At 38.4% G+C, this 22,739-nt stretch overlaps 1 protein-coding gene and 1 long non-coding RNA gene across 2 annotated transcripts in view; one reads left to right on the top strand and one right to left on the bottom strand.

Moving 5' to 3' along the window:
- SLC25A36 (solute carrier family 25 member 36) overlaps window positions 1-22,739 on the bottom strand; it is a 33,130-nt gene that overhangs the window by 4,689 nt on the left and 5,702 nt on the right. The window contains exons 2-6 of the mRNA XM_067002771.1: window positions 19,439-19,609; window positions 15,019-15,096; window positions 11,617-11,717; window positions 3,987-4,053; window positions 424-713 (exon numbers count right to left, since the gene is read on the bottom strand). Coding sequence (XP_066858872.1) covers window positions 424-713; window positions 3,987-4,053; window positions 11,617-11,717; window positions 15,019-15,096; window positions 19,439-19,609 — 707 coding nt within the window. The remainder of the gene's footprint in view (window positions 1-423; window positions 714-3,986; window positions 4,054-11,616; window positions 11,718-15,018; window positions 15,097-19,438; window positions 19,610-22,739) is intronic.
- LOC136791484 (uncharacterized) lies at window positions 1,808-22,200 on the top strand. Its single transcript, XR_010833717.1, has 3 exons — window positions 1,808-2,258; window positions 14,543-14,682; window positions 21,765-22,200. It is a non-coding gene; the product is annotated as an uncharacterized lncRNA (long non-coding RNA).

Here is a 22,739-nt window from a genome sequence, read left to right as displayed (position 1 = left end):
TCAACCCATGAGCTTCTTCCATTGTATTTTCTCCATGTCCTGAGTGGGGAGGAGTAAGACGGCAGTGTGGTGGTGGTTAGCTACCTTACTGGTGGTAAACCACCACAGTCCACTATCGAGTTATGTGAAATTGCTGGCTATGTAGATTCCAAGTGAGAAAGTACCTTCTCCCAAAGTACTTTGGGCCACAGCCTGGCAATTCCCTTGGAAAAATAAACATTGACAAAAAAATAGTCATGATAGATACCCATTTTAAAATATTTTCATTTCTGAATACTACACTCATTTTGACTAGCTGAATGTGAAAAGCATTAGATAAAGAAACAGTTATTGAGCAAGCAAGCCAAAGTCTGCTACAAACCACTGGAAAAACTCCATTTGATCACGCTGATTCAGGATCTCAGCTACACAAGCCCCACTTACCATGGGGATATGCTATTGATGTTGCACAAGTTTTGGAAGTGGCAGCAGCCATCATCATTCCAACAAAGTCCGAAGCTTCTTTTGCCGATTCATCCTCATTGTCCATGGCAGAAGCAGTCTTATACTCCAGTAGTTTTCTCTTAATACTCTCATAAATAACAAAATGAATTACAGTCTCAGATATGCCTGCATAGGATGCTGACATTCCTCTGTAAAAGCCTTTAATACCATCTGATCGATAAACTTTTCGGACACATTCAAATGCACTCATTCGTTTTTCTCCACGATTCCTAAGAAGAAAACAAAACAGACATCAAGACAGTGCAAGTTGAGATTAGAAAATAATTAAGCAGTTTTTCTTGAGTGACAAGAGGACTTAGGAAACATTTCACACTGATGCTAAGGGTCCCCAATTCAAATACTTACAGGAACACGGAATTTGGAAGTCAATGTCCTAAATACCTTCAGCACTGAACACAAGTAAAGTACTACATTGATTCCAAGCCAAACTTTTTATAGTATGATTAAAGAAAAATATTATAGAGACAAATCAACCAGCTCTAGGCCTCCCAGTGTCTTATGGAACAAAAGACTAAATTGGCTAAAAACAGACTCCCAAACTGTATAAGTTAAGGGCTTGTGGAAAAAAAATAATACAATTTTCTTCTGCATAATGAGTGGATTCTCCCCTAAATTCTGCCTCAAATGAACAGCTCCTACAGCAATTATCCACCCCATTCCAGAAGTGCATGTCTTGCAGTACAGCCTTTAGGATGAATTGGGTGAGAGGCACATAAACATGAAAAGAATAGACAGGAGCTAGGGTTCCAACAGGCCTCAGAGCACCAGAGGTATCAGCAAACAGCTGGGACATCTAAAGAGGGCATGCCAACCAACACAACATAGGCAGCTTTTATTTGATTCAACTAAGCCACAGCTGATGTCAAGGCATATGCTGATTGCAATATGCACACTGGACTTGAAGGACATCAAAATACTTGTCCTCAGACTCTTGCTATTTATTTTCTGATGTCAGAACGAACATCAAAAACCCAAGCCAAATTACATTAGACATTATCAACAAATATTTAGGTAAAGAAAATCTAATTCCCATTTTTAGCTTACTTACTGAATTGTGTTCTGCACACTGAAAGATTTAACACACTGTACACAACTATGCACGACCCTTATGACACTACATAAAATATGCTTCATTGCAGCAGGGAGCACAGGCACTTGAAACATATGGATTCTGCCAGCAGAGGTCTCCTGAGTGAGCAAATTGCACAGATTAAAACAGCAAATAAGCTTTTAAGAAGTAACGATAAGTCATATGCATACTGTCAAATCAAGACAGACAGTATGCAAGTAGAATAAGGCATCACTAGATGGCAGAATTTCAATCCTGATGGCTTGAATCTGCAGTACCAAACACTGAAGCAAGGTACCAGACACTATTTTAAGTGGTCCATGTGTACACATAGCTGTGAATCAGAACTTGACTGAGCTAGGTGGCAGATGCTGTGGAGTGGTGGGCAGTGCTGCTGGTGGGACAGGAGAACAGAGATGAAGAACAATTAGCCAGAGGAACAGGTGGACCTAGAAGCTGCAACTCCAAGAGCAGCCCAATCTGTATGTCTCCTGTACACCTGAACAGGTAAACCTGTCTTACCTTTCTTACAGAACTGCTGCAAGAAATTGTTCTGATGTGCAAGAGCCCTAGCATTGCCTCAAAGCCTAAAACAATTTCACTCTGGAAACAAAACATGCCTTCTCCCAATTTTTACTGGGACCAGGGGGAGTTTTAAAGAGAACCTCAGCATAAACAAGACCAGGTGAGTATAATCACAGAATCAATCAGGTTGGAAAAGACCTCCAAGATCATCTAGTCCAACCTTTAAATAATCATACAGGCCAAGTGTTTTATGCCTCTAAAAACTGAATTAAAAGAGATGAAAATGCAGTGTGTGTTAGATTAGCCCGTACAACTGCAGTTTTCTACACTTAAAGACAGATTTCCTTCTTCTCGAAGAAAGCTCCAGAAATACAGAAATATACAGAATATACAGAAATAACGTGCACTAGTTTAGTTTGAAAGCAATACAAAAACATGCTAAGGTTTGAACTGCAGGCTCTACAGTAAGAAGAGCCCACAATAAGCTATTTTGTTTTAATGACATTTTGATGCCCAGATACTCCTTAGGATACACATTGTCATGACTGAGATTCAGGAGAACACCACTGCACTAAAATAGTTACAAGATCTGCACATCTAAGGTTGTTACAAGTAGATCAGAAATTACCACTTGTCACAGACACCTATCCCCCAAAACAAATGCTATCACACAGTATGCTGACAGAGACTATAGGAGAAGCACTTTAAAAGAACAATCAAGGTTATAGTTTTAAACCATTTATTAGGGCTTAGGGTTGGTGTATTTCAACCCTCTTTACATTAATTAGTACATTCTGCCCCAGCAACCTTCAGAGGTTTTTTGGTTTTGTTTCTTTGTTTTTTAAGGAAGGAATTAAGCTTATTTCACTGTGCTGGTATTTAGTTTTTTAATTCTATTAATTATTCTTAGTAAACTCTTAAAGAAACGTATATGTTGCCTATGCTTGAAAGTTACAATTCTTCCCCACAAATGGATCTCATTTGACAATGTCACTCAGAACTGACAATGTCAGTTTGGTAGGTTGTTTTGGTTTTGTTTTTCCTTTGAAAATTATCATAGAGCAATGTTATTTTCTGAAGCGATATTTTCACACTTTACAACCAGAAACAGATAAGCCACAAAGTTTTGTGTCTCATTAATGGATTTAGTATGGCTGAAAAAAGAATTGGATATCGCACTCTTTTACAGAACGTCTATAAAATGAACAGGATGGTTGTATTTAGACATTTGCATCTCGTCAGTCTCTCCCTAGTTTTAAATAGATGACAATAGAGGTTGGTCTTCCTCTCCATTTGCATAAGGTTCTACTTCATTAGAAGTACTGTACTAATAAAACACTTTGTGTAATCAATTTTTGTAATAAATTCAGACAACGTCTATTGACATTAGGGCAATTCCTGTGTTTGGATCAATGAAAGCAGGCTTCTGCTTTTTATAGACTAGAGCTCACTATATGTGAAAATCTAAGAGCAGAATGGGGTTCCCGTCATTTTACTAAACTTTCACTAAAATACTTAAATCCTGATTTAAAACACTTAAATTCTTATTTCAGGAACTTTTAGCTCACAAACTAACAACAAAAAGACTGCATTACTGAGGGGAAATGTCAGCACGTGTTGGTAGAATATAAGACTGTTAACCCTGTAATTCATTCCAAATTTGTTGGCCAGCGTACTACAGTGCCTCAAGCATGCCTTAGAGCAGAGAGATTAATAAAGAAAAACGATTATAACGACAAGTGTAACTTGTAGATAGAGCAGCAACAACTTCCTAATTCAAAGTTTTGGATATTGGAAGAGTCGATCCAGATACTTTGGTTCAGAACACCTACGCAAAGTTTAAATCTAACAGCAGTGAGATTTCCATTTGTCACCAGTAGATTCTTACCTTGCATCAAGCTGTAATCGTGTCTTTACTAGCCAAATGGGATTGGTTGTTGTGATTGCAGTAAAACCTAATATTTAAAAAAGAAAAAGTTAGATGTGATAATATCACAAAGGCAACTGCAGCTAAGTTTGAAACACACTCAGAAAGGTAAGATGCAAAAACTCGGACTATACTGATTTTTAGAAAGTACCCATTGTAGCCTTTTACTGACATTTTATGCACCCATACAGCTAATAATGATCTAGCTTTTTTTATTTCACATTAAGATTTTAAGTTTACTCTTAGCAAGAGATTCCCCATATATAAAATAAGCCCAATTATGTACACTTCTCTCTATATAACCATACCAACCCTTCTTTTTGACAGCACAGATAAACAAAGCTAGCTAGACTAATATTAGCCAATCAATTTGGAAAATATTTCAGTATGAACAGGTTGCAGATACAGCTACAGCAATTTGACATAACAAACCATTGTGTCAGTTTAATTTGCTACCTGAAATACAATCCGAGTTTAAAAGCATGCAAACTGAATAAATACTACTTTTGGTGCAGTTAAAAGGCGTGTGTTACTGTCAGTTAAGAGAACTTTAATACTGAACTAGAAAGAGCAGTTAAATTTAACAGCTAATATTTTACTTAGTATTCAAAGCAGAGATTGTTGGTTGGCCCAGGAATACTTTTACAAGCGTATGAGTGTTTAAATTGTTAAAGTAAATAGTATGACTTCTAACTATCCAGACAGACAGCAACTATTCAGGCTTGCATCAGGACTATGGGTTAAAGCTTTGATTTTCAGTCCACTGAAGAAAAAGAAAAGGAAGAGAAAGAAGGAAACAAATTAAAAAAAAAAAAAGGAAGAAAGAAAGAAAAGAAGTAAGAATCATTCTTACTTCTGCACAACCGTGGAGAGAAAAAGAGCAGAGTGAAAGGCAGCTCTGAAAAAAATCAAAATAAAAAAACATCTCGAGTCGTAATACCACACGTGCACCATTAATGAGGTGACATGTCTGCAGGAGAGGAAAGGAAAAGGGAAGAGCTGGAACATGGCCAGGCAAAAGATGATAAATTTAGACACTTGCTATCTAAGTGACACACATCACTGGTATATCACTACAGAGACATGCTGCCCTCCTGCGAGGGAAGGGACGGGGCTTGCAGGAAAGCAACGAGGAGTTATCTCGTTCAGTGCATATCTGGTGCACAATACTTATACAACAAACAGGCTATTGATAAGCTTGTTTATGGAGATCATTAACAGCTTACATAAATATATATATTTAGTAGAACTGCTTGCGTACCAGTTACTTCTGTTTAATCATAATCTATGTTTACATTGCACACAAATGACTGCAATACTCTGAGAAATGCCAGGGGATCTTAACTGTTGTAAGGTTTGTTCTGCCCTTCCCACCCCCAAGTCTTAAATAGGTCATTAGGATTTTCAGTTACGGTTCTCCAGACAAACTGAGGTTTAGCAGGTACTAGGATTTAGCTATACTTCTGTGCCAAAATAGCAAGAACACCTTAGGGATTTCAGTTTAATCTTCTGATTAAATAGATTTTTAAACTGACTCAAACCTCTTAACTAAAAAAACTTCCTGTGAATTCATTGGGTAGATCATAAAGTTTTGGGGTTGCTTTTTGATACACTACTTATTTTTTCTATGTCTAGGTAAATAAATAGCTCTTCATATGATGGAGTGAAATCCTAACAAGCCAGAAGTGTTTTTATACCTGCATTTCACATAGTCAAATTATTATGTAAAAAACTCAAAGCATCAGGGACCTACTCTGCCTTAACAAGGCACTGGATGTTTTTAAAACATATCTGCAAAAAAGGTTCTGCAATTCAACTAGCCTGAGCCCTTCTGACCTGTCTAACACTTTATGGTATAGGAATTCCACTGAACTAAATTGAACTTGTACACTTTATATTCTTCTATACTAGCACTAGCAAAGCTTTAATTTTCTTACCTTAAAATCAGAATCTTTCCACATCTACAGTGCATGAAAGGCACTAGAAATGAACATGATTGAAACAAAGGCTTTGAAATAAGGTGGCAAAAAAATATCTCAGTTCCCCTACAAACACACATATTCCAGAAGAGGCTTCTCTCAAAAAAGACAAGATCGGTTCTAAAGTGCCTCCTCGCTCTTAGAGAGGGTTTAATGAGTCAAACAAGATCAAAATGTTTTTGCTTCCTATTTATCTAGAGTTACATGCTCTGAAATTTTCTTACTGCTAGCCTGTACTCAGCAGCATTATCTGCTGGGCCCTTTCTCTTTCCTATCCAAGTCGGAGAACTGGTCTCTGAAGATGCTAAATCCGTAACAGGAAACAGAGGTGAAATCAGAGGCATTGTCCAAGAGGCAAAATTTGCTCACAGCAGCAGCCTGATACTTCTGTGAAGAATATATTGGAAACTGCCAGCAAACAGTGGTTGGCATAGGTTGGCCTATTCTGTCCAAGCTTCCTCTCCCTAGGTTGCTCTAAGCATTATTTAAGCATAGCACTCCTAACCGTAGGCTCAGACAGACACTTAGCAACAGGCATTCTTTCCCCCAGGGCTGCCATAAGCCTTAGTAGCACGACAGTTTGTATCAAAGCTTTCAAATCAAAGAGCCTTCAATAATTCAGGTTTCAACGACTACAGCTCAATTCTTACAGGTAATGTAGTAAATAGCCAGTGCAAGAAGAAAAATAAAGAGTTGAGTGATGCTGTCCTCAAGGAAGAGGCTCCATAACAAGAAATATCCGTAATTCGGGGATCTTTGATAAGATAAGCTTTTCTTTTTAAATACAGTAAGTCTATAGTAAAAGTACTAGTTAAAACAAAGGTGGAGGGCTTTCAACAACTATTAAGCTCTATCAATTGTTTCCTTTTTATTCCTCCTTTCTTCTTCTTTTTTTTTGAAGTCTTAAAACTAAACTTCATAATGCTTTACAATGCTTATCAAAGTGTTGTGTCCTCAAGAGATTAAGATTCCAGATTCATTTTAAGATCAATCTGACAATACAAGAAATTCCTGTATTGTCCGTGTTTTAGTTTGTCCTATGAAATTATACCCAAACTTCAGACAGAAAATATCACAATCTACTTTTTGAGCTATATGAGCTAATGACAGGTAAGATCCCAGGTATTCCTATTATGCATCATATTTCAGAAGTTAAAGTTTTTTTTGATCCGTAAGCCAATGTGATTGATAGACGCATGTGAATATGGAATGCTGAATTGGAAATCCAAAGTGATAAAATAAAAACAAAAGAGAAAAGAGAAAGAGACAGAAAGGAGATTGTATACATATTAAAAACAAATAAAAAGAAAAAGAAAAAAAGAGGTATTTGAAATAACATGACAACAAAGAATATCAGCTGCAGCATTTTAAAGGCAGCTCTGGGACACCAAAAAAAAAAAACAAAACAAAAAATTTGTTTAACTCAGCAAGGGACTTGGAATTAGCCAACAGAGCTAGGTAAAAGTAGCAGCCATCAGTGAAAGGTATTTTCCACCTTTCCCTGAACTGCATAGACAAAGTTAACTCTTAACAGAGTTCAGGAGACGTGATGTCTTTCCACAATGCACATAATGTGAACTCAAGATAATGAAAGTGAATTCCCCTTATTTTGTTTATTTAATAGATATTACAAACCCAATGTGTGGTTCTTACACTAGAGGCTGCAAGAGACGCTCAGTTCAGTACTCACGAGGTTTAAGTTAGTCCATATTTCTGCAGGAAGTGACCTGCGGATGGGGAGCATGAGATGACACGATCTCACTCTTTTCACGGGAGAAATGTACAGTAAATGCCTAAAATAGACACAGGCTTTTCTGTATCATAACAACAAGCAGTGACCTCATCAGACACATGTGTACAAATCGAATCCCATTGGAAGGATTTGTGAATTAGTTATTGTGAGATCTAACTTTTTTCAGGTAAAAGTTTAGGAAAAAAGCAAGAAAAATAATCAGAACAGGCCACAGATATTAAAATAGTTGTGTAAAATGCACTGAGTACTGAAATTTCTGCTCATTTGCAGCAGTTCAATTTTACATCTCCAAATACTTACCCATATATGAGATTTACAAGTGAGCCCTCCTCCTTTCCCACTCCCTCCCAAATATCTTTAAAAAAAAAGTAAAGTCATCTTAGGACTGAAAAAAAATAGATGCCTTATGAAATCAAGCTTTCTAATGTCAATAATCAATGAATTAAATGTGCATTCTACTTGGTATTTAAGTAACTGTGTATACGCTAAAAGGCTACAAAAAGTATGTTACCTTTATAGGTAATAAAGTGGTCCCAAATTAAAAAAAAAAAAAAGCTACACTTGGGTTGGTTTGACAGTAGAGTTCCAAAACCAGCAGCAATAGTATACTATGCAAAGTAGTTTTGCAGCAGATTTGCATCTGCATTGTCCGAATGATACTATAAATCATTAAAAATGCAATTCAGAAAGCCAAACAGGAAATCACCATCTCATTCAGTTCTCTACGTAAGTTTTTATTCTCTGTTGTGGTAGGAGAGGTTGAGTAGGTACAATGAGAAGGCAGAGTTTGCAGTGAATCTGAGAACTTAGCCTAAGTTTGGAATGTACAGAGAAACCATCTTCACACAAGCAAACACTCATTCTTGTAGTATGCTTTGAATCTATTCACTGTGCAAGCGTGCAAGAATCGTGTGATAAACCAGGTGGTAAGCAAAAAGGATTGCTGAGTATTCCTTCATGGGGAAATACAGGTATTTTAGGAATTATGGTGATGTGAATTATATGCTGGAAGCTAGCACACAGCAAAAGGAACACAATTTCTAATTGCATAAGGCATCAGTTTATTAATATGTAGCATAATTCGTCCTCCTTTGGATAAAACAAACTTACTAAAGAAGTGTTAATAAAACTAAAAATGTATGTTTTATCTTGAGAAGGAAGAATCAGGCCTAAAAACCAAAAAGGCTTAAAATACCGTACCTCAGCTTCTTGCACCCAAAAATGCCATGTGCATAAATAAATCCTTATCTAATATAGCATCAGTCTAGCCTGGGATACTTATGTATTAACCTATGATACATGTAAACAGTATTTAAAGTTGTCTGAAGTTCACTATTTAGAGTACTTTCATATATTCATGAGATAAAGCCACGGATAACTTAGTGCTTTTTTTTTTTTTAATTACATTTTTCCATCACTGTTTTGCAACCTACACGAAAAACTTCATAAATGCAAACATCATCTCATGCTCATTAGGTATCAGAAGCCTTTATGTGAGAGGAAGGTCTATCCAAACAAACAAAAAAATCCCTTATTTAACACTCAGGTACTCAATTCCTTACTGAACCCATGGCAGCTGCAAAAGAAAAAACCAATACTGATTATTTTTGCTACTTGTTGCAAGTTTATGCACCTTGCCAATTTTGAAATCTTGATATCCAAAACATGTTATGGTGATTTTGTGTTAACCTGTTTAAGTCAACCAATTAAGAATTCCCATTTCATCTTGCCCCTGTTCTTTCGCCATTTCCTTGAGATGTTTTGCATCACAGAGCAATACAAACCTTGCAGGTAAAACTTAATGGCTGCTTTAAGTGCATTTTCTGAAATATATTAGAATTACAAAAACATGGTTAGCATCTTCCCAAGAAAGCACTGTTAACTACAGTCCATGTATATCAGAATACTGCCAGTGCTGAATATAAAGAAATTGTTTGTCAAGGAACCTTCTTCTACAGGTCTTCCAGAGAATGCCTGGAATATACAGTGCCAAGCTGGTCACAAAAAAAGCAAACAAAAAAAAAAATCCATGATCTGTAATGTGAAACTACACTGTGCCCTCAGTTTCATCAGCTACATGGTTTAGCAATACAACTGCAGAACTAGGTAAGTGTGAGAAAAGTAACAGTCACTGAAGTGTTCAATATGAAAGCTGGTATAGAAATGTAAACAAGGCAAACAGCAGTTAAGGTAAAATAGATTTACCCCAGTCTCCAGAAGTTGTAAGTGCAAATGCGTAATACCAACCTTCTGAAAGGGAAGCAAGTCAGTAAGCAGATACAGAACTCCTGGACAAGCTACAGTCTGCATCTGCAAGTGCTTGGGAAAAGCCACTACGTCATATCTCCATAAAAGTTATTTTTATGATGGAATCAGGACAGTAACTTGAAAAATAAGCAACACTCTGAAACTTCACTTGTCTGCAGCAACGCACAAGTTATACAATTTGTCTTCAATTGAGGATACACTTAATTTTTTCCCTATTGCCCATACATTCCCCCTCCCCCCCAAATTTCATTTTTATGTTTTCTCCTATTGACAAACAGCTGAAGACAAAAAAATGAATTATATAATTAGGGTTTCTGAAGAGATTAGCTGATCAGGATGAACTTTTCATGAAACCCCTTCCAGCTCATTCCCCGTGCTGCTCACCTACAAACAGAACACACACTGACAGGTGATAAAAATACCGTTTCTTTGAGCACCCTGATTTGCCCATTTAAGATAAAATAGCTGTCCTTATGTCTGTAACTCGGAAGGTTAAATACAGCCATCACATTTCTCATGTGATGGAGATAAGCATTAGTGTGTTATTTAACTAAAAAGCTAATGTCACTTAAATTTACTATGCTATATAACAATTTCTTTGTACCAGATTATTAGCAAGTATTCAACAGAAAAGTTACCCTACTCATCTCTCTGACATCACCTTTGACAGTCCATTCTAGATTGATTGCAAAATTTGACATGAATTATAAGGTTCAAGAGGCTATCATAATGTCAGAATTCATCTGTGAAACATCTATGGCCTATACCAAAAAAATTAAAACTTTAAAAGATTTGTTTCTATGTACGAAAGACAGGCAACAAATTGTTGGCAGCTCATTTTGGTTTTCCCAGGACAAGTCCTTTATCAGAAACCAGCTCAGTTGCCTTTAACTCCCCTTGTTAACAATCCCAAAGCACAGAACACACAAATAAAGCAACAAACAGTCGCAATTGCTGAAATATAACAAAGTTACACTGCAGATTAAAGCAGGAATTCATTTCCAGACTTGAAAATATATGAATATGATGGAAATCTGCTCCTCTATGGCACTTGAGTGGTTGAGCAAACTTCATGTAGACCAGTGTGAGCAAAGGATTTGGGGGGGGGGGGGGGAGGAGGGGGCTGTTACACAGTTACACAAATATCTGCAGGTATATCTCAGAAAGGCAAAAACAAGTCAGACATACAAAGCTGTAACAGAAAAAGTGAGGGTAAAAAAATAGATACCAAACTATTTAGCCAGAGTTCAGTGCACACTGTGTTGTTTATAGCTTGCAGAGCAGATAGTTACTGTGTTTAAAGCACTCATTTTTCATTTCACAAATTTAGAACTGAGGAAGCAGGCATGCAAGTTTTCCTGGAAAATGCTATTCACACACACAGTTACAGACTTTAATTAACACCAAGTGCAAAGTTTCATGCACACAGTCTCCAGGTGGCTTGTTTAACCAGAGGCCAAAAAAGGTAACCATTGCAGAAAGAAGTCATTCAACCACTGAACACTTTGTTTTATTTTTTCCACATTTACTGCCACCTCTCATTCGTCAGCAGGGTTTAGAATAAAGAAGCTAAAAAGCTACAGATCCTTACCTGCCACACCAGCTGAAATCATGTGTACCTGGGTAGAATCTGGATTGAAAATATTGTTCAACTTTTCCTTGCAGTTTGAGTAAGCAGCAAAATATATCGCTCTAAAATTAGAACAAGATCTGAGTTATGCTATGTTTTATGCATTGATGCCCTTACTAGCAGTGCCACTAACTTCACGAACAAGATTATCTTCTTTCAAGCCTTATTCCTTAAGTAAAAAAAAAACACTCAAGGTATAATTCCTGCAAAGCATTGGGACTGTTTTAGAAATGAAGAAAATGAGCACACTTTACAATGTTATTTCTTACATAACAGCTCCAGTTTAACACACAGTGAGGGGAAGAATATATAATTATAAATACAGCAACAGTTTCTGTGACACTAGGAAGTGTAGCCCAGAAAGCAAAACACTGTTAACTGAGAACTCAAGTTACATTGTTTGGTATTTCTTTAACAGACTTTGTTCTAACAGCATAAACTCCTTTCAACAACATTACAATGTGAGGAGAAATAGAAAATACATAGGACTTGTTTATTTTAAAAAAACATTAAATATTTATAACTACATTTATATTTTAAAAGCTTCAGCAACTGTGAAGATGGGAACACATTTTCTTTCTATAGTTCTGTACTTTGAATGGGCACTTTGTATGTTTTTTCCCCCCCTGAATACACTACATAGAAAATATTTCTAAACTTGTACTACATTCAAGTTTGTAATCTGGTATCAAGACAAAGCTAGGCAAAAAAAGTTAGCATGTCAATGCAATATTATGAAGATACTTGTTTTCATTGATTAGAGCCATAACATTGATTTTAAGTCCACCAAAAAATTACATTTTGAATTTGTAACTCTTTTTTCAACAACTTAGATACCTCTCTACAAAAGGGAAAAAAATCCAAGTTCTCATGAACAGACCATTAACCTCATTAGCTGCACAAACATGTTTTCCTTTATTATAAAAAATGATAAAGTGTTTGCTCAATGGCTGTAATTTCTAAAATGGAATCTGAACCCAGTTAAGTATACTGGATGTGTTATGAAACATGCTTCTCTACAGCTTATTTAAACAAACACCTGCTGTTAAGTCCACTTAGCTAGTACCAAATTGAAATGAAGTACAGGATGAAAACAGTGTGCCAGAGGGCAAGGGAGATGTGCTTATTTATACGGCATTACAGCAAGTAGACATTTTTAGTATGAACACTGGAAAAAAACTAACTATTTTATGTGAGGGAAGATGGGAAAGGAAACTAAACAAAATTTACTGAAAAGAAATTTACTGAAAAGTCTGTTTGATTGATGGGTTGTTGTTGGTTTGTTTTTTTCTGCAATTGAGGATTTTTTCATTGAGGGTAATCACTTACAAAATGGAATTCAGTGGTGCATAAGAATGATCATGAGTTAAGAATGATTGTTGCAATGAATCTTTTAAGTCTCTTGACAAAGGAAAAAGAAAAGTTAACATGTTTACGGAAAAAAACAAAACCAAGTGCTAAGTTCCAAGAACTTACTTTCCCTGAATGATGATGCAGAGATCAACGGGCCTTTATGGGTTGATAAATTACATGTAAAAATTGCTTTTTTTGTGCAGAAGGATAAAGTGAGAGCTGGCAGAACAAGACTCTGGTCCACACGTGGTATGCATCTGCATGCTTTTAGTGCAGGGTGAATAAAGCTGCAGGTACTAAAGATATAAACTGCAATCATACATTGCTTTATTATAGAAGGAGAACACAGAACATAAGGGACAGGAAGACAGAACTTCCTAGCAATGGCAACAGTTGGAATCAGAGAAAGCATCCATAATGACCATTTAGAATCAGACTGGACTACCAAGCAGAAGTGCGCTCTTCAGTTTAGGAACTATCTGGATTAGAAAGTGTGAAAATAATCCCTTACCTATGACCTATGTTTTTTGTTGGTGGTTCCTGGCTTTGAAATACAAGTAGTATCGCATTTGGCAAAGTCTTCAAATGCTAATTTCCCACCAGCAGATTAAGAGAACACGACCCTAGATTTTCCTTACGCTCATTTCCTTTTTGATGGGATTATATTCAGAATGATGACATATTATATGCTGATATCCCACAGGTGTCAAGAACACAGCTACTAGAATTATTTCAGATTCTCCACATGTCAATGCTAAGTTAATGATCAGAAAATACCTCAAGTATTCCTAATATTTCAAAAAAATCTGCTAAAATAAAAGTACTCCAATTGCTGAATTATGCTTCTCTTCATACAGGGGACCTACATAGCAACACCTTATCTGTCAGATTCAAGTATAAGACAGAGTAATGCCGAATAGAAAACATAGTTGAATAATATTTTCCAGAAGCATCCAAGAACCTTGAACCACTATCATTAAAGTATTCCCCAACTGGGCATGCAGGAAGAAGGAATAATATCTTCAGACCAAAAAATAAAGGGAAGCAGTGCACTAAGTCAAGGGAGGAATAAAGCCATTGTGAATATATATTCCTGCTGCAAAAAGACATTTCCCTTAAAAACAGAAGAGAAAGGAACAGAAATAGGCCAAAAGACAGCTAGCCTCATCAGGACTAAGTAGTTATACTTAGTTTTACACATCTTTGCCTCCATACTCTTCCTTAGGTATTCTATTTTTGGAATGAACTTCAGCTAATACTTGTACGCAAAAGGATCAATTCAAACTTGGGCATAATTGAGGTCTGAATAAACCTCACTCTGCTAACAGCAGCAGTGGAGTAACTAGAGCATTTAGGCTGAGGCAGGGCAACTGACTGCCACAATACCACCACCAATTGGACCAGATTTACATTCTGGTTTGCTGCATTCTCTGACACTGCCCCACTACTTTTTGGAGTCCAGCCCACTGCTGGATCAGCTTCATCTGTGACAGCTGTGTCTCATCCTACCCATTCTCGCTCTTTTTTGAAACAGGCTTCCCACTGCAGTAGGCCTGTGGTCTGTGCTTCACCAGAATTCAGGAGGGGAGAAAGACCCAGTGTTTTGAAGCTGGTCACACAACTGCTTCCTGAAGATGATGGATTAACTGAAGGCTAAATCTACCTGTGCATAAGGTACAAACCTCTGTTTACATGTGCAACTCCTTAAATATTTTCCTTCTTAACTGGAAGAAGCTCAATAACAAATAGCATTCAGAAAGAGGCGTTAGTAAATGGTCAGGTAGCTGGTGCAGGGATGTGGGACTAGAGCTGTGCAGCACGAGTGACTCATTATTTCAGACAAACTAACCCAGAAACATTTTTTTTCTATTTACTAGATATTTACTATTAAGTATTTATACTACAGATGCAATAACACACTTGAAATAAACCCTAAATCGCTTAAAAAATATACAGCAACCAAAATTTCACTGAAATTATTTCACTTACTGAACGTCTGTTTGTATTTACCTGGAAGGAGCAACGCCTACCAAATTAGGACCCAGCCCTCTAAACAGAGAACGAGGACCTTCTTTTTGCAAGATCATCCTAGAAAACAAAAGTGACATATTTTAATATTCACATCAAAATTAAGGAATGCACTAACAACCATTACAAAATCATTTTAAGCTCTAGTCTGTGTGTATACATTCACTGATAACTTTGACAATGCAGCGTTGACCACAAAAGATACCCTATACATGATTTAAATCAGCACGTTTCAAAACGTGCTGTGTCATTCACATGATTTTGAAAGATTTACCTTTGCACTGCAAGATTCAAACTACAATACACGTGACCTCTAGTGGTATGTGAACTGCTTCAGTGTCGAGGAGCCTTCTACAGCCCCCTACCCCTTGCCCGGCCCTCCCTATTCCCCCACAGGGCTTCCTCTTACACTGGGCACTGCTTCACAAAGCTACAGGCATCCGTGTCAGTTGCAGCACCACAATGCAGCTCCTTCTATGCAAGAAGTGCTCAAACAATGTCTTTGAGATCTTTTTTCTAGTGATTAGGAAAAAAATTGGTGGTAATCAGGGTATATAAGATACTCTACAAAGTGTTCCACTAGAAACCATTCTTAGCTTTACTGTTTCTGTAAGTTAGAGTGATTGTTTTGACTTAGATGTCTGCTTAAATACAAGGAAATGGAACGCCCCCAACGTGAGAAGCGGCCCTCCCTTGAGGCTAGGAGGTATTCCCTCCTCCATCCATCCATCAGCAACTGCTTATCAATTCTGAGCCACTGCCTGCGTGCTCCTGGCCAAGCACTGCTGCTGGCCATGCAACAAGTGGGTTTTCTTTAACTCATTCCTGAAAAGACAATCCCCACCTCCGCATGTAAGGCAACTCACTGCAACAAAGTTTGAGCCTAACTGAGAAAGAAATGTAGCCCATGCAAAAAGTCACAGTACTGTCCTGATCTCAGAGAACCATGTCCACTCTGAGCACAGCTCTGTAAAGGCTGCTCAGGTGGCAGGGGGTGCGTGACCTCCCATCTTTGTGGGACTTACAGAGAACAGAGGGGTAACAAGTAGTCAATTGAGACATCAAGTGAGGCGTTACTAGTACGTCAGTGTTTGGAATACCTTTCCCACAAAACTATGGTTTTTAAAGAGAGATCAGGTTGAAGACCATTATGCAACAAGTTATCTTGGTACATTAAGAGGATACCCATTAATATCCAGTTTCAGTGAAGCCAATCTGTCCAACAAACTAGATGCTAATGAGATACAGTATTTTAAAAAGTACAGCAGGATATGGGAGACGGAAGGAGGAGAAACAAGGACTATCTGCATCCCTATCACTGCAAACTGCTCTAGCAATTGAGTTAGGCCCAGATTTTAAGTTATGAATTAACTACTTCACTGGATGTTGCAACATAAAACTCAGTGCTTATTTATTTAGAAACACTGGCCAATACACACAAATATTTCTTCTTCAAAGAGACATGCAGGTTAATGACAAGTCAATTACTCAATAAAGCAAACTACCATTGTATAAATGGCCATTTTGTTTGCAATTTACTATCAGAACAAACAGATGAAAGTCATCCACAGCACTGAAAGAGATTCCAAATCTATTCTGATTTCCAGCAGCTGAAATTGTCTATTTTATCACAGTTTTGCTGTCAAATCAAAACACAAGTTTACAAAGCTTGTTCACAGTAATCAAAAATAAAGTAGTGGTTGTGAACTGCTGCATCAGTGTGAAATAGTCACCATGACTGTTTAGGAAAATCAGCATATAACGTGTCCAGCAATGCCATAGCTTCATATCCATAACAGTTAGTATGAATCCACTGAGTGAGTAAAGTTGCTTCACAGCAGTAATTGGAGTATTCAAAAACACTTCGGAAATCCTCATTACTTAGACAAGTGTGTTATCCTAATAGCAATTCTGACACTTTTGGAAAGAACTGTTTGAGATAATCTTAGCATATTCCATAAAGCTCAGCATGCTCAGAGCATCAGATCATAGCAAAGCTGTACCCAATTAACATGTGATCTGTGCCCACATAAAGCACTACTACTTTAACATCACCTAACACCACAATATGAAGTGTTGCAGATATGTGTAAGTATGCACAAATATGAATGCATACAAAGCAGCAGGAGCCTCAGTGTCTCAGAGAAATTTATGAGTAAAGTCTCTTTTTTTTTCCTCTGGATCTACAGTGTCCCAAGACTTGCCGGAGTAACTAAGAATTCAAGAGAAGTCACAGCAAAATTTCCCTCAATAGCAGGCAGGAAGGACTGTAATGGTTGTGGTTATTGATGCTCTTCTGCATTCCCAGACATCAGCTGCAGGAGTTAAATTCTACTCCAAAAATAAGACACAAACTTTTTGCATTAAAGATCAGATCCCAGAGCCTGCACTGTTTAGTGAAATCAGAGAATGCACATCCACAGTTGGGAGAGCAGCACAAATGTTCCATACGGCCTCAACTGACCTGCCACTGTTATGTGGGGAAGTCCGCATTGCAAGGTCAGTCAGATTTCCATTATCAAGACCTCTGGTTTAAACTCAGTCGAGGTTAGATATAAGAGGCATCACCAACATGATATGCCCAACAGATATTTAGGAATAAGGGAATTCGCTTCTGTTGCCAGAGAATGTAGTCACCTGCACTAGCTCTTCTCAGTTTGTTTCCTGGCACAGATGCCTTTTAAATCACCTCTGTTGACACTAAGGATGCAGAAGTGACTCCACAACAGTTAGCTCACTGAAATTCTGACAGCGTTTCCCTAATTCAACTTACTTTTAGACAGAGTACTTTAAGCTCACTCATGAGCCTTGGAACACTGCACTGAATTCGGTGTGAGAAAAGACAACCAAACCCAAATCTACAAATCAGAAAATATCAAATATCGATAAAGGCATAAGTGACGGAGGTCCAGATTGAGTTCCCCACTAAATCCACTGAGATCCCTAGTATCTTAAAGCAGCAGAGGCCTAAAATAATTATGTTCTGCACCTACATATTTTTACAGACACAGCACATTGCCGTGTCATCTGGGATTTTTTTTTCATATTTGTTGTATTCAAAGAACTTGAAACCTACAGAAGTTACTCAGCATTTCAGTAATTTGATACTTACAAGGAATAAAACACATCTACAAGGATCAAGAATTAACATGTGTAAGTAGCAAAGATCAAGAATTAACATGTGTAAGTAGCATTTTTTTTTAAAAACAAAAAGCAAGCCCTAGCAATGAAGTTCATCATGAACTACCTCTACCTCAGTCTGAATTTGTTTCCTGAAAAGACAGATAGAAAACCAACCTATTTTAGGCTTTTTAGGGCTTCTATCAGAGGAGCATATGAAAAACATCTGACCAACCTGCAATTCATTTGGACACATTTCTAAATAGAAGGCAAAAAATCCAGAACATTCAGGAAAGAAGCTTAATTGCTCAACTTCCACCATGAGAAAGTTAGTAAGGAAAGCCAGTGTTTTGGATGGAGCTCTCCTTCCTTGTCACAATCTGAGCCCTACCCACTCACATACTTGTTCCCAAATTGTTCACCCATCAGACACCTACCTGCAAAAAAAACAACCAAAAAACTCTCAATCAAAACTTCTGGACTAAGAAAAACCTTCTGTCCAACATACTATTTGGGTACAAGCTCCATTTAAATAAATGCTACACTCTAACCTGATAAACCCTTAAATCCTACACTGCAACTGCCAGAAGGGGTTGCCTACAAACTACTTCTCACTGATTAATTATAGATAACAGTAGCTTCTTACACTTATCTGAGCCTTACCTAAGTCTGCCTAATGCAACAAGCAGCAGCATGTCCTTCCTGGAAGAAAATTTTCCTCCTATACCCAAATGCTGAAGCTACCTTCCCCTCACTGGCAAGATGGAGTCCCCCAGAGTGAAGGGAATCTTGCCCCTGCTCTGCAGACATTAAGAAAAATGTCTTCATCGTGAGCGTGGTCAAACACTGGAAAAGGCTTCCTAGTAAGGGGGTTAATGGCCCATGCCTGTCAGTGTTCACAAGGCATTTAGGTAACGACCTCAATAACATGCTTTAACTTTTGGTTAGCCCTGTAGTGGTCAGGGAGTTGGACCTGATGATTCTGTAGGTCTCTTCCAAATGAACTATTCTAATTTTAAGCATTACATTGCTCCCAGTGAGTTTTGAGGATATAGTTTGGGTCCGTGAGTCCTACAGGTATGTATGTTCTGGCTAATTCAAGGTGCAAACTGACACATGAAAGATATTTGGAAAAATAGAATGTGAAACCGTTAAACAGCAAAATATGCAGTCATCTCATAGTAACATCATAATAGACATGAGAGTCTGAATCTTTTACATGGATTTGTCCATCACCCCTCCCCAAAAGCCCAACCAAAAACCTACTCCCATGCACACTCACTTCAAACAATGGAGAGGTCCAGGAGAAACTCTAGTTACTCGATTGACACTGGGACCATTCACAGTGTTGAGATGGACTTCGGAGATGTATAGAGTCACAGAGGAGGATTGCAACCGTGTTTTCACAACTTCCAGTGGACATGTCAGAATTGCACCAACTGTACCTCCACATCTGCAAAGAGAAAGAGGATCATCGCATTCTAAACTGAAAAAAAAAGAATACAATAATATATAATTAATGTTATACTGAACACAGTTGAATTGCAAAAACGTGAAGAAATAACTGGAATGTGCATGGTAACTGTGGTTACTTGCCCTTGAAAGCAAGCACACTTAAGTCAGTTTGTTAATCCTTTAATGCGTAGTGAAAATTTGAACAGACAAAAAGAGTTTCTGAAGTAGTGAAGGTGCACAGTCTTCATCACATGCTGTTCAAATCACTTCGGGAAACTAGCTCAGCATCTCAAATGTTTAACTTCCTGTGGTAAATTTTAACTTCTTTTGAATGTTCAGCATGCTCCTGACCACAACAGAGGTGCCAAAAATCCTTAAGGGTAGAACAGATTTATGCACCACACACACAAGGCTACATGCATCAGTCTTTGGAAAGCTGCTAAAAACTGTAACGTGGCAATTTTATACAACTGAAATTAACAAACTCCCTTCGTATTTTTGGACATGGTGCCACGACAGCAATGATTCTGAGTGTTTCCTGAGCCCTGCCCCGTACAGCAAGGCACACTAGGTTCCAAGAACAGCACACTGTAGAGCTGAATCTGGGAAGACAGAAGTCTGCCGCTCACTTCTGTAAGAAAGCCACGGGAAGCTGTGAGTGCCTTACACTAACAGTGGCATTATTCCCATTCTGCTCGAGCAGAATACAGCCAGGAACACGCTGCCTTTTAGCAGCTTTTTTCAGAGGGCTTCTCTGGTGCTTGTTCATAGGCTAATTAATAATTACCTACACTCCTGTTTAACTATGACCACATCAGCCTCTGAGGGAAAAAAATCAAATCCACAAATTTTGATTCCAAAGATAACCCCAAATTCTTGGACTTCACTGTTACGAGAAGAAATGCTTCCCTTGAACCTTTTCCCATACCAGTGTTCTCTCGACTTAGCCAAATACGCTTCTTAAAATTATGACCAAGATACGGTATGCACACACTGGGTTTTCTGTTTTGTTTTTTGAACAACAGATTTAAATTAGGGTGATCATTTATGTTACAGCTCAGTCTGAAATCCACTAACAATCACAGAAATATCGTTTCCACTAAACTCAAAGGGCTGAGTATTCACTCCTCTGAAGCAGTAACAAGAGCTGGTGTTTGACCCTGAGAAGCACTGAGAATAAGATAACTATCAGCTAGTTTGTTGAAACAAACTTTCAAATGCTGCAAGATTTGTTCAACAGTATTTTTTAAACAATGTCTTCCTAGATGTAAAGGAGAGTTCAGTACAAATTAGCAGTAATAGCTGGGACTCAAGAACTCCTGCAAGCTTTCATGGAAAAGGAGCTTTCAGAGTCTGTCAAGTACAGCTCTTTTCTGCTGCAAACAATACCAGAAATGGCAGTTGCTAGTACAGCGTTACATCCTAAAAGGCTAATGTTTGTATGAATTGAATTGATAGTACCAAACAGCTGCAAAGAATTATGTTTGATGATGTTCACTTAATGCTCTGTTTGAATTAGCAACCTAGAGAGCCTACTACTAGAGCATGAAGGCATCTTGTCCCACCCCTAACTCCAACATTAGACTGAAGTTTGCAGTCTTTCAAGGTCTGAGGAAAGAAATTAAGTTTGTAAGTCTGAAAAAGTGCATTCTCACAGGAGGATGGAAGTCAGGTCCTGGCATGCCGCACACATGCAGTAACAGACTGACACAGCTTTTAGAGTAGTATCTTTAAAGCATCTCTGAACGAGCATTTCACTTGCCTGCTCTCCTAATGTTAAGCTACAAATATATTTTGTAAACAGGAGTTGTAGGAATACTCCGACTAGGTGAGCAAAATATATTTTAGCCAGTGTTTCAAGCAGTAGAAACCCCTAACACATTACGGTTGATGACACGCGATACCGTATGAGAGCCACCGGTAGGCCAGCCCTCGATACAGCTTGACAGAGCTTTTATAGTCTGAAGCGTGTCTTCAAGACAGAACAAGTTACTGCGCTTCCTGCGATTCCACAGCAGCCAGTGCTGCCTGGTAATTGTGTGTGCAGGCAATGCAGGCAGCCAGCTTCAGGGTTTATTTCCTTTCTTGCAACCCCTCTGTTTCTGATCCCCCGGAGCCTGCTGCCACTAAGATCTTTCCACATTTGATTTCAGGCAGGTTACGTGAGGACTTGTTTTCAAGCAACCGCAAGCGAAAGCACGTGGTAGGGTTTATATTTGTGTGATGATAAATACTACGGAAGGGGAAAGAAATGAGCAGGAGAAAACTCGGCCGCCATTCAGCAACAGGGCCTGGAATTTGGAGCCTTTAATGCCTCTGGCTCCGGCTACTCCGCACTGGAAAATTTTTCCGAAGTTGAAGATTAACACTGAGCTGGAGCTTGCAACCTGCACGCTCCCCTGCACCACATCCAACCCACCCCGAGGGCCGGCTGACTGCAGCAGTGCTTGTCAGGCACTCACTGCAGCTGGGTTACAAGCAGGCCCCCGGCAACGGATTATGAGACTGGCAGGGAAGAGGGCAGACATGCAGCTACTCCATGCTTGCTCTTCTCAAGTCTGCCTTCCGAAGCATTGCTCCGTGACAAGGAGCCACTTACACCCAGGGAAGAGGAGCAGCCGACCACTTGCCTCCTTTGGAGAGCTGGGCGCCCGCTGCCTGCCCCGCTTTCTGCCGTTCACATCATGATTTCCGATGATCGGCACTCTGGGCACTGTTTCTTACTGAGGGGTTGGTTTTCCTTCTTTAAACAATATAAAATGTGTCAGCTGAACTTGTCAGTAGTGGTAGTCTGGATTAAAATTCTCCTCCCTAACCATTTCAAGATCTCAAATTGCAACTTACAAATGAAGAAAGCAGAGAAGTTCTACGAAGAACTGCATGGATCCGTATCACTTACATGTCTTTGCAAAGCCCCAAATCTCCACTCCTGTCAAAATGCGATACCTCACTTCCCCAGCCCTCAAAAACCCTCATGCAATAGAGACAGCACCTGAAGTCTAAGAAATGAAAGAAACCTCGCCAGATGTTGAGGAACCAGGCCTTGCTTAGTAGTACCAAGATCCAAGTTAGAACTGAACCACTAAGTGCAAGGATAATCCAGGAACCACACCGATTTATATAGCTCA

Source organism: Anser cygnoides, chromosome 9 (genome assembly GCF_040182565.1).
Source record: "Anser cygnoides isolate HZ-2024a breed goose chromosome 9, Taihu_goose_T2T_genome, whole genome shotgun sequence".
NCBI classification, from domain to species: domain Eukaryota; kingdom Metazoa; phylum Chordata; class Aves; order Anseriformes; family Anatidae; genus Anser; species Anser cygnoides.
The sequence above is the reverse complement of the archived record's forward strand: the minus strand, read 5'-3'. Positions and strand labels throughout refer to the sequence as shown.